The sequence below is a fragment of the Prionailurus bengalensis genome, chromosome A1 (genome assembly GCF_016509475.1).
Source record: "Prionailurus bengalensis isolate Pbe53 chromosome A1, Fcat_Pben_1.1_paternal_pri, whole genome shotgun sequence".
Taxonomy (NCBI): Eukaryota; Metazoa; Chordata; class Mammalia; order Carnivora; family Felidae; genus Prionailurus; species Prionailurus bengalensis.
The window spans coordinates 109168139-109181416 of NC_057343.1; the positions used below are offsets into that span (position 1 = coordinate 109168139).

The 13278-nt window shown below is 40.9% G+C and overlaps 1 protein-coding gene across 1 annotated transcript in view; it reads right to left on the bottom strand.

The window, feature by feature from the left end:
• The window catches only part of RAPGEF6 (Rap guanine nucleotide exchange factor 6), a 192503-nt gene extending 184417 nt beyond the window's left edge, over positions 1–8086 (bottom strand). The window contains 1 exon segment of the mRNA XM_043587048.1: positions 7791–8086. Within this exon segment, the coding sequence (XP_043442983.1) occupies positions 7791–7859 (69 nt within the window). The 5' untranslated portion in view covers positions 7860–8086.
• Positions 8087–13278: the final 5192 nt, after the last annotated feature.

Sequence of the window (13278 nt, forward strand, 5' to 3'; positions counted from 1 at the left end):
GGACTTATTTCCAGGATCCTTATTCATCAATCCAGTGAAATCATTCTGATAGACAAAATCCAAAGAATTTATCAGTCCTCACTTTTCTTGAAATCTCTACAGTATCTGACATTACTGATAAGGCTTTGATTTCTGTTTAACGCCCTCCTGTAGCAGCACTCTTCTGTTCTCCTACCTCTTTAACAACTTCTTTTCACTCTTAGGCAGTTTTCTTTTCCTTGTCCCATCCCTTTAACAGGAGAGCACCCAAAGGGGCTGTCCTACTCTCATTCTGCTTTTCATCCTGGTCATTCCTACCAATCTTATGACTTCACCTATAATCAACATGCTGTAGACTCTCATATCAACTCAGATCCACAGCCTGGTTTGATCTTAAGCTCAAAATTCTTAATGAGCATCCCTATTCTGCATCCCTTGCACAGAGTCTCAAACCCCTTCCAAAATTGAATCTCCTCCTACCCTAATTCTTCCCCTTAATGATGCACTCTTTTTTAAAATTTTTTTTTAAATGTTTACTTATTTTTGAGACAGAAAGAGCATGAGCAGGGGAGGGGCAGAGAGAGAGGGAGACACAGAATCCGAAGCAAGCTCCAGGCTGTGAGCTGTGACCACAGAGCTCAACGTGGGACTTGAATTCACAAGTGTGAGATCATGACCTGAGCCAAAGTCGGACACACACCTGACTGAGCCACCCAAGTGCCCCAATAATGCACTCTTAAACATGCAGTTACCCAAATCAAGAATCTAGAAATGATCTAAACTTCTGCTTTGCTCTTGCACCCAGCCAAAACCTGTTCCCAACAAGAAGACAGGAAGGTTTTGCCAGACTTAACCTGGTGCTATTAGAAAGGCTTGAGAGGAACCTAACGGCAGGGTGTATTTTGGCCTTCAAATGCAACTTCTGGGGCTGAGAAACACCTGTCTCAAAAGTAGGTCTGAACAGTGTGAGGCAGACAATTCAAAAGGGTAGCCAAAAGATGAGTTAAGATACAAAGGAGAGACAGGTGTAGATCAAAGAAATCACCAAGAGAGGAGGTACAAAGTTCAGTCCAGAGATAAAACACAAAAATACAAGGTAGCTTCATAGTCCTCTTGGTTGCTGGAAAACAGGCAGAACAAATTTATGGTAAAAGATGTGACAACAGTGCTTTCCTCTTGGGAAGGGCATTGATTGGAAGGGGCAAAGGGGCAGTTTCTGAAGTGGTGGTAATATTCTATACTTTGATTTCAGTGATACCTAAATATATATGTAAAAATTAAGCTGGCAATATACTTACAGTATATGGACTTTACCGTACATGTATTATAGTCAATTTCAAACTTCGAAAAAAAAAAAAAAAAAGCCAGTTAACGCTTTGGGCCAATTCTACCTCCTCACTATCTCATTATCCCATATGCTACTACCTTATCTCACACTTGAACTACTTCATTTGTTTCCTATAACCAGGACCCGAGCTCCTGGTTTCCCTGTTATCCTGATAAAATCATTGAAGGTCTTATCTTTCATTCAGAAAAGTAGGCTGTTTTGGACAAAATGTTGCATGTTCACCCTACCTATAAGCCTTCCTGCCTTTGTTATAGCACCGTACTTCCTCCCCAATACATCTTCTACAATGCCCAGAGTAATCATTGTAAAGCTTATCTTCAGGCTCTAAACCCTCCAATGTTTCTCCTTTATTCATAAAATCAAGTGCAAATCCCTAAAATGATCCAACCCAGCTAGTATATCCAGCTTCAACATTTAACATCCAGCACCATGTACCACACCCCACAACCAATATGTGATGTTTTGCAACCTTTATTCATTATCACATCCTTTCCAAAGCACATTTTTAGGCATTTTTCCTAAACGCTGCCCCCACTCCAAATCAAATATTAAGGAATGAAATTCTGTCAGGGAGAACTTAGTTTTAGAAGGCTACAAGCCACAGTAAGATTTTTTTCACTATGCCCCTAAGAAATAATTTTTGTCCCTTTGGGGATGATATCACCCCAATGAGGAATGCATGCTAACAGAGAGGGTTCTTATTCTACCCATATACTTTGCCTTTGCTGTTGTTCCTCTCTTCCTGGAAAGACCTCCCTTCTGGATATCATACAGACAGCTATTCACAGTGTTTAAGATTCAATTAACTGCTCCTCAAAGCTTTTCCTCTCCCACTTGCAATCCAAAGTATCCTATCCATACCTTTGTCACTTAATAACCTTAACATTTTACTGATGTTTTCATGACTGTCTCTTAAGTCATTGAAAAACAGGGACTATATCCAATTTCTTTCTACAACCTTGGCTTTTAGTATTGTGTCTGACATATTTATTAAAGGAAAGGATAAATTAGCTATTACCTAGTTGATATAACCACACAACTCAGCTTATCTCAGACAGTCCCTCTTTAACCTGTTATTGACATAAACATTAATAATGCCTCAAAATAATGTGGATAACTTATATTGCTAATTTACCTAAGCATGGTAATTCTAAGCAAGACTGAAACATGATTAGATGTAAGTATTAAAAAGAATATCGTACAGTCACCTGGGTGGCTCAGTCAGTTGAGCATCCTACTACTGATTTCAACCTAGGTCACGCTCTCATGGGTCGTGGGATCGAGCTTCAATGGTGACAGAGCAGACAGAGCCTGCTTGGGATTCTCTTTCCCTCTCCCTCTGCCCCTCCCCTGCTCATGGATATGCTCTCTCTCTAAAAATAAACACTTAAAAAAAAAAAAAAAGAACACTATAGCAGTGATATAATAAAAAAAATGACTCAAAATACTCAGAGGTAAAATTAAATGAGGGCCTGAACTAGGGTAACAGAGCAGGGGAAAAGAAGGTAGATATTCAGAACATAAAATTAACAAGGTTTAAAGGCCAGTTGGATACAGAGAAGATTAGCAGGGGGAATCAAGAGTGAAAATATGAATTTCTAGACTGAGCAAATGGAGCAGTCACCAACAGAATATTAAAAAGGAATGATGAGTTTTCAATTTAGGACTAGTGACTGAAGAACCTGGAGGACAATTTAGCAGTTAGATATATGGATCCGAAGCACATAAAAGGTGGTTAAGATGGACCAGGTATCAGCACATAAATATTAACTAAAGCCAAGCTGCTGAGTGGCTTCCCACGAGTTACAAAATCAGCAGTTCTAATTGACAGAAACTATTATCTATTTAACATGAAGACCACACAAAATTCTAAATTTTGTTTTAACACATTTATCCATTATTTGGTACATGCAAAGCATGATATTAAACACTAACAAAAAGAAACCCTAAGAGAGTTAAGGAACTAACTCTGAGGTAAAATGAAAGGTTACAGACAAAGAATGATGCTGGATACAGACTGAGCTGAGGAAAAGCCAAATTCAAGGCTTTAATTTTGACTGTAGTATCTTTTAACTTTGGTGTAAAGACTCAAAATGAGTACCTTAACAGCTTTCATTGATTTAGAGCACTAAGCTTTGCAGAGTACTTAAGTCTAAAATTTACCATTAAAAAAAAAAAAAATCTCTGTGATGTGGAAATCAGAGAACTAGCTAAGGAAAGACAATGTGCTGTGAAGCTGGAACTACAAAGTAGGAGAAATAGCCAGAAAAGTAAAAACTGTTAGAACGCATTCTAAGTGGTATACTTTTAAAACACATTTCCACATTCAATGTCTGGGTCACTAAGATTAAGATGATAGTTTCATGTAAGGACAACAGATGATGGTTCAAAATAAAGGGAATACTAGTTCTGTCCCAGAAACACACAGTAGACTTCTTTACTCATTAACTACACAATGCAAACAACTGACTACAAGATTATAAGGCAGTCATTCTTATCTAGTTGTGTATTTTTTCATAACGCTTTGCACCCACTAGGGATTCACAAAAATAACCTGTATGAATTTTATACCCTTCTATTATACACTTCATTGGTTTGGCTTTTCTTCTCCTGCACTGTTTGCTGCCACTCATCCTCTTTTGCTGGTTTCTGCTCTTCTCCCCTGATCTCGTAGTACTCAAGTGTGCCACGGGACTGTCTTCGGTCCTCTTCTATTCTCTGTGTACACTCACAGCCTTGGTAATTTCATCTAGTCTCATGACTTTAATTAATATCTGAGGCTAATGACTACAAAATTTCTATCTGCAGCCCAGCCCTCTCTAGAGAAAAACAAATTTGTATATGCAACTCCTTACTCAACATTTCTAATAGACATTTCAAACTTGAAATGTTCAAAACTAAATTCCTGATCTTCCCTCCCTAAACCTACTCCTGCAGCTTCTCCCCACCCCACCTTGATGGTAACTCCAACACTCCACTTTTCAGGCTGAAGACCTTGAAATCTTGTTCGATTCTACTTTTCCTCAAAGCACAAAGCTAATTCATTAGCAAATCCTACTGGCTAAACCTTCAGTTATTTCCATAATTGATTACTTCTTATCACCTGTATTACTATCACTTAGTCTGAGTTACAATCACCTCTTCCTGACTTTAACATGATAGTTTCTCATTGATGTGCCTGCTTCTTTGTACCCTTGCTCTCATATAGTCTATTCTCAACACAGCAAGCAACCCGCGGACGGGTGCTCTTTAAAAAATTAGGTAGGATAATATCACTGCTTTGGAATCCTCCGGAAGCCCCCTCTATCACACAAAATAGAAGTTAAGATATTTCCAATGATTTACAAAGTCCTTAATGATATACTCCCTCCTACACCACATTTTTTTTTCATGTTTATTTATTATTGAGAGACAGAGAGAGACAGAGCGTGAGCAGGGTAGGGACAGATAGAGAGGAAGACACAGAATCTGAAGCAGGCTCCAGGCTCTGAGCTGTCAGCACAGAGCCCAACGCAGGGCTTGAACTCACAAGGTGTGAAATCATGATGTGAGCCAAAGTTGGATGCCCAACCGACTGAGCCACCCAGGTGCCCCTACACCAACTGCCTCCATGACTTCATCTCTTAGAATTCTCACCCTTAACTCTCCTCCAGTTACTAAGAGCTCCTTGCTGTTCCTTGAATGCACCAGACATACTCTCCTCTTGGGAGCGCAATCAGTATCCCTTCTACTTAGAAAGCTCTTTCCTCATATATCTTCAGAGCTAATTCCATCACATGTATCAAGCCTTAAATGAAAATTCGTCTTCTCAAAAATTGTAACACTGACATCTTATTTAAACTGCAACTCAGCCCTTGCCCCTTGCTTCCAACCCCTTCAATCTTTTTTAAATTAGCAATTACCACAGAATAAAATTTTAAGAATCCATTAAAAGAATAAAGATTTCCTGAGAAGAGAAACGAATCTGTGAGAATTTCAAGTTACCACAATTAAATCATCACTTGGATTCAGGTTTACCACTTCTGTACTCAATTTTGTACTGCAAACAAATTCTATACTCACTCAAAAGCAATGCCAATGAATCAAGCAAGTTTTGCTGCTAGATATCTGGACTCTAGACTGTATCGCCAGCAGTTGGTCAGCATTCCCTTAAAGCAATGCTGCTGCTGTTCCAGTAAAACAAGATAAAGTACTTAATGGGGCACACATTGCTCAACAAAATTTTGTGAATAGTTCAGAAAATTTCCTAAGACTCAAAAATGGGCCATTTCAAACTAGTAAATTCTGCTATTAAAGAGAAGTAGAGACACCTGGGTGGCTCAGTTGGTTCAGCGTCTGACTTCAGCTCAGGTCATGATCTCATGGTTCGTGAGTCTGAACCTTGCATAGGGCTCTCTGCTGTCAGTACATTGCCTGCTTAGGATCCTCTGTCCTCCCCCCGCCCCTCCCCCACTTTCTCTCTCCCTCTCAAAATAAATAAAAACTTAAGAAAAAAAGGGAAGTGTGATATTCCCAGTAAGTGTGAATTTATCGTAAATTGTATTTAGAAGCAAAGCAGGGGAGGGTGGGAGGCCTGGGTGGCTCAGTAGGTTGGGTGTCCGACTTCGGCTCAGATCATGATCTCACGGTTGGTGGGTTCGAGCCCTGCATTGGGCTCTGTGCTGACAGCTCAGAGCCTGGAGCCTGCTTGGGATTCTGTGTCTCTCGCTCTCTGCCCCTCCCCCACTCACGCTCTGTCTCCGTCTCTCAAAAATACATAAATGTTGGGGCGCCTGGGTGGCGCAGTCGGTTAAGCGTCCGACTTCAGCCAGGTCACGATCTCGCGGTCCGTGAGTTCGAGCCCCGCGTCAGGCTCTGGGCTGATGGCTCAGAGCCTGGAGCCTGTTTCCGATTCTGTGTCTCCCTCTCTCTCTGCCCCTCCCCCGTTCATGCTCTGTCTCTCTCTGTCCCAAAAATAAATAAACGTTAAAAAAAAAAATTTACAAAAAAAAAATACATAAATGTGAAAACATTTAAAAAAAAAAAGCAGAGGGGTGCAGAGGGGTGCCTAGGTGGTTCAGTCAGTTAAGTGTCAGACTCCTGATTTCAGCTCAAGTCATGATCTTGTAGTGAGTTGGAGCCTCATGCTGTCAGCACAGAGACTACTTGGAATTCTCTTTCTCCCTCTTTCCCTCCACCCCTTCCCAACTTGTGCTTTCCTGCTCTCAAAATAAATTAATTAAATTAAAAAATAAATAAATACAAATAGCAAAAATAAAGGAAGAAAGAATTTTTTAAAAATTTTAAAAGAAAAAAAGTAAAACCTACATTATGCCTTGGAAGCCTTATGTAATAGTTTCTAATTATATAAAAACTATAGCAAATTCACCTGTGAAGGTGAACACTTTCAATTAGCTCACAACGACTTCAAGAATCATCACAGGGAAACTAAAACACATGGGATTACAAATGTAGGTCTCAAAACGAGAACTCTGGAAAGTGGCAGAATATGCCTTGTTTCCATTCAAAGATCAGGACCCCCCCCCCCCAAAACAAAGTTTGACTTACCACAACTACAGTTACGGCTTGATTAATGCCATGTCCCAAAAGGTCAGCCCAAAGTTACTGAAACCCACTATGCAAAGCACTATAAATCTGATAAAACCTACAAAGTGACTTAGTAAGAATCAAAGCAATTAATTTCATTTATTGCAACTATATACAAGACAATCCACCGATCTGGTCACGCTGTTGCCAGTTTTTGCTTTTCGCTTTAGGAAACATACCATTTATTACAGAAACTTCTCCAAAGCAAGGAAACCCCCCCCCCAAATTTAAGCACTCCATAAGGCTGTGCAAAATTAAAAGGTTTCAGATACCAGTCTGAAAATCAGCCTTCAGGTCTGATGATGAAAATCATTTAACTGTATGCCACTGATGCTAAACCAATATACCAAATTCTGGATCCAAGCACAAAATACTGTAAAATTTCCCGCTGACAGTTTGAGAAAGTACCACAAGAACAGATCTTTAAATATGCATCATCCACTCCCAGAATTCATCATCTGACTGGATGCAGTTTTAAAGTGCTGTTGAAAACTTTCTTTTCTAGGCAATAAGTTACTTCTTAGCAACATGACTATTCACTTATAATGTCTACTTCGTTTTTCAAAGTCTATCTACCTAAGGGTACTCTCCCTCCAAGACGCACATTTTGCCCTGACAAAATACAACTTTGTAATGGTGTCTTCTTATCGAAAACACCAGGAAGTCACCGGCAAAGACGGGTGTACGAGGAAGGCGGCATCGCGAGCAAGAAAGGCGGTCATCACCTCGGCGAGAAGGGCCTGGGTGAGGGCGGGGGGACGCAGAGAACAGATACACTGGCAGCAGGTGCGAGGATCTGGCAAGGGGACAGTCGCCGCAGGTTTCGGACCGACAAGGGGATGTTGTCCATTGGACAACTAGAGTCCGCCAACCTTACCTCGGGGGTCCGCTCGGGAGGCTTCTTCTTCAGCGCCTGCCTAGCGCCGGGGTCCACGGGCGAGTTCATGGCCGCTGCCCCGGCCCCCGTGCTCCCCGCCTGGCCTTAGCAGCCCACGAGACAGCACATTCACCTTAGGTAGGGGGTCTACACCTTCCAACCCCGAGGTAGAGAACTCCGGACGGCCCCGGGGTCAGCGCTCAAGCAAACAAGCCTTCGCAACGCCCGCCCAGGGCCTCAGCCCACGCGCGACTGGCCAGAGGGAAGCCCACACGGGGGCGGAAGGGGGGATATTGCGCATGCGCAAGACGGGCGAGCACGCAAACGGGCGCCCAAGGGCGTGTCTCCGGGGTGACGTAAAAACTGGGGTGGTGCATTAGGACTCTTCCGGCTCTTCGTGAGATTTGAAGAAGCGTCGCGAGATCTCACCTAAACCGGCCACAGGATCTGCCTCGGATTTGCGGTTTCGGCCGTTTCAACTTCCGGCTCAGGGGCCGAAAATGCGTTATGACGGAATAAAGAGAAGTTTCCTGTTGGGGCAGAACGGTGGGGTAAGCGTTCTAGGTAGGGGGTTCAGTTTGTGCCCAAATCCGGAAGCTCAGGGCGTGGCCAGGCCCGGGCCAAACTTCAGTTCTGCAACTCCGACGCCCCTCCCTCGGACAAAGTGCAGACTTCGCTGCTACCGTTCAGCGAGCAAGGAAGTTCATTCCCTCTCTTCTTTACATTTGTTGAAATAAAACGAATCTCCTGTGGAAGGAACCCTCCAGGAAGTACTTGCTTGCCCTGTCTTTTACGGACGTACTGAGATCGGGACAGAGAAATCAAAAGCCTCGCGGCCTTGAGCCTCAGAGATTGGCAGGCGCTGATGGCGCGGCCCGCTCAAAGTTAATGTAGGTTCCAGAAGTCGAGTCTGTACTGTATTCACATAACGAGTGCCCAGGGCAGCCCTCCCTCAACCCAGCCTTTTCCTCAGGCGGGTAGGGTTTAGGGTCGTCAGGACTTGAAGTCCCCAATTTCGCACTACATTTTACATGCTAGCCTGTTCCCCAACAGTGCGAATACAACACATTTCCATTTACAAACTACTGGGCTCTTGGTAAGAAAAACAGACCAAACTTCATAATAGCCAGGCACCCGCAGGTGCTGTTTTCACTGTGAGACGACTGATACAATTCCAGAATCCATCGTTCCAGGACAGTATTTTTCATGGCTGTCTTTAGCGCACAGATGGGCCGCACTGGTCTCAAAATGCGTCACATTGTAGCCATCATAGGCATAATCCTTTTTACTGAATTTGAAGCCTTTTGAGGTCTATACCACATCTACGTACATCTTCGTATTTCTCACAGCAATTAGCACAGTTCACTAAGTAACTCGAAGTGATTTAGGATTATGTTATTCACTCTTTTAATGACGTAGTAAGAATTAAAATTATATTTTAGAACAACAGAAAGTAAAGAATTCAGGCTGCAACATTTACCTTATCTGGGACCTGGTAATGATGGCTGTTAATAATAGTTTTGTTTTCCGTTGGTCGTTGGGCTTGCCCAAACTTGAAGTTTACAACATAATATTAGCACATTTCTTTTTTGGGTATAGGTCAAAAACCTTACCAGGGAAGTTGTGGCTCAGCCATTCTGGAGATAAATTGTGGAGAGATCACAAGGAATTGCAATGACCCTTTCTCGACATTTTTTGTGCGTATAAACAACCTCTGAAAGTCTGCCTAGGATCATAAAGGTTTAGCCCTTCCATTCTTCAAGGATCAGTTTTTAGGGCCACTTAAGTATTTGAAAGAAGGTAGAGGAATTAAAGCATGATGACCATGAGCTTGGACTTTAGGGACAGACACTGAATGTGTCGCTTTAATAGGCCATTTCTATTTGAATCACTTGGTGAAGTTACTTAGTATCTCTGAACTTCAGTTCCCTTATCTGTAAAATGAGAATAGTAAAGGACCCCATTGCTTTGGGATTCTCAAGATTATATGAGATAATTCATGTGAAGTACTTAGGATGTTGCCTGCATAATGCAAGCACTTTGTTATTCCTATTACTTCACCTCTGAAAAGTGATTTCTCTAAAGCAGAAATTCGAGTTTGAAGACCTGGAAAGTTTTTTTTAATGCCTAATTTTTTTTTCTTTAATAACTTTCAAACAGGGGCACCTGGGTGGCTCAGTTGGTTAAGCGTCCAACTTCGGCTCAGGTCATGGTCTCGCAGTTCGTGAGTTCGAGCCCCATGTGGGGCTCTATGCTGATAGCTCAGGGCCTGGAGCCTGCTGTGGATTCTCTGTCTCCCTTCTCTCTCTACCCCTTCCCCACTCGCACTCTATATCCGTCTCTTAAAAGTAAACATTAAACATTAAAAAAAAAATAACTTTCAGAAACACTGAGGTATTCATGAAGATGTGGAACAAGAAGAACTCTCACAAACTGCAGATTAAGTGTTAACTGGAAAACTGCTTTGGCAAAAAAATTATGTAGTAAAGCTGAAACATACCCTTTGACAATCCTTGATGTATGTCCTGAAGAATACCCATGTACACCAGAAAAGATGAACAAAAATGTTCATTGTTCATATTAGCCAAAAACTAAAAAATAACACGTCCATCAATAAGAGAATGGGTTTTTATGGTATATGCATTCAGTAGCATATCGACTGCATAATACATGGATGAATCACCAGCAGAGTGTTGAGAGGAAAAAAAGCAAACCACAAAATATCAAGTATAATTATATGCTTGTTCAAACACAAGCAAAATTAAATTATATCACATAGGGATGCAAAGACAGATAAAATTATAAAGAAAAAGGGAGATGATGTTCACAAAAGTCAGGTTGGTAGTTAGAAAAATAAGAAAGAGGATTGTATCAGGACAGGGCACGTGGAGGAAGGGGCTTCTAGGTTACTAAAAATGATTTACTTCTTGACCTAAGTGATGGTTACATTAGTGTATATTCATTTTTCTGTATATAATATTTCATGAAAAAATGAATATACAAAAATAACTTACTTTTAGGCTTTACTGTAAGACAACAACAGTGAAAACAATACATTAATGTTCATGGTAGCTATACAAATCGAAATTAAAGCACATTTTTTTTAAGTTTATTTGAGAGACAGAGTGTGTGTGCCTGTGCACAAATGGGGGTGGGGGGCAGAGAGAGATGGACAGGGAGTGAATCCCAAGCAGGCTCCTTGCTGTCAGCACAGAGCCCAAAAACCATAAGATCATGACCTGAGCTGAGTCAGATGCATAATGGACTGAACCACCCAGGCACCCCACACACATTTTCAAAATCTATCTTGTCCTTACCATCTTTTATGTTCTGGTATGCTGAAAAAAGTGAATTGACACTGAAAGCTCTAATAGCTACTTTCAGAGAAAAGGCCACCGTTGGGATGGGATCCACCAGTACTACCGGGTAGATACCAGGTAGGAAAGGAACCATAATGGTTCTGAATACAAATGGTTTACTAACTCCTAGGAAAAACAAAACATGGTTAAATCTTAAAAAGAAAAAATGGCTTAACTCCTTACCCTACCTTATTTTTCTCCATTGTACTTACCACAACCTGACACCATATTTTCGTCTATCTCTTCCACTGGTGGGAAATATGTAAACTCCATGAGAACACAGAAGAAGGTTTGTGTTATTTATTGGCATATCACTGGCATCCAGACTTGTGCCCAGCACTATAATAAGTGCTCAATCAGTGTTTGTTGAATGAATAAATGAAACTACCTAAGGACTAAGTAATTAAGAGGGGATTTTGCTATAAAAAAAAGATAGGCACTTGATTGCTCTCCAATGGCAAAGGAAGTTCTGGCTAAGCAAATGCTTTAGGCAAAACCAAATCCTAATTAGGCATACTCATAATGTCTGTCTTTCCAAAATAATAGCAAACCAACAAAAACAGGCAAGTAAAGAGCCCTGTTTTTAATAGCACCTAGAATAAAGTAAAGAATTGAGATTTGGTATATGCTGGGAGTCTGAGTCACTATGAAAAAGAAGAGCATTTTCTGGCCCAAATCTTAAGGTCAATTACGGTTATTAAATCAGGACCTGAGGGTGAGGTCTAGGAATTAATATTTCTCAAAAGCTACATAGGTATTTCTAATATGTGGCCAGGTTTGAAAACTACTTGAAACTAACTCAGATTCTGGACTAGTCTGACCCAACTAATTCCAGACCTTTCATGCAGTGAATGATACTGACCTGTAAGTGCTGGACTAAATGTGCGACACAAAAGTGGCATCACAAGTTTCCTGAGAAAATAATATCACCCTTATACTTAACACATTTCAACAGTGTTATTCCCCTGAAGACTATTTAGGTAACACTGCCTTTACCAAGAATCTGAGCATTGAGGTGTATACATCTATTTTTGGACTGCCCTTGTTAAAACAGTCACTTGGAAAAAAGGAAGCTCGAGCCTCTTCAACTTAATACTCTCCTTAGAGTAAATACAGGTTTATCTTATCTGCTGGAGGTCTGATCAGTGTTAACCTAGAGACTGCAATCTAATGAAGGGATCAGACTAGGCTCATACTTTCACCAGAAAGAGAGTCCCTTTAAAAAGAACTAGAAGGGACCAAGTCTCAGGAGGTAGCATATGCTTTAAGACCACCAAAGTTCTCCTGACAAATAATGAATGAATACTTCACATATTCTTTAAAAACATCTTTAGGGCTGCTTATAGTTTTTTTTTTTTTTTAAGGGAAGTCTCAAATGTTAAACCTAGAACAAACATGACCAAGTCCATGGTCTGCACTCCAAAGCAAGGATAAGCAGCTCTATACTCTCCAACCTCTGCCTTTCTATCTAAGTCCTTCCTACTCAGAACTACAATTCCCCAGCTCCCATTGTACCTTCAACTCACTTTGGTCTTGTTTGCCATCCAACTCCTACATTCTACATTGGCAAAAACAAAGAAATACCAAATAATTTTTTACAATACATTTGTCACCACATAGTAGTTGGAAACCATTCTCGTCTGAGAAACAAAACAAACCCTCAAAGACTACACGATCTCAGATGAAATTCTGTATTTTCAGATTCTTATTACCAAAATCATTCCTCTACACTTGTCAGAAATGTTACAAGATATCATTTATATACAGGAACAGCACATATAGACACAGGTACCAATTATAAACTTTTAAAATATCTGACGGATGATACCCAAATACTTGATACTTCCTCTCTGCTTTAAAATAGTGCACTTATTTTCTTTGGTCAAATTTAAGAGTCATATATATAAAATGATATGAAAACCGATCTAATCCTATCTCCTGGCATAACTCTGCCCAAATCGACCAGCCTGAGTAAGATAAGGTAGCATCTCAACAGCTTACTCAGGGCTTAATCACTACCGCAAAGCAGGCACTCTGGATTGATGGAAGAGATTACTTACCCTATAATGCAGATGAAGAGGACAGACTTGCTCAGAGGCAACACGCAAAATCAGTGAACGAATCAGAAT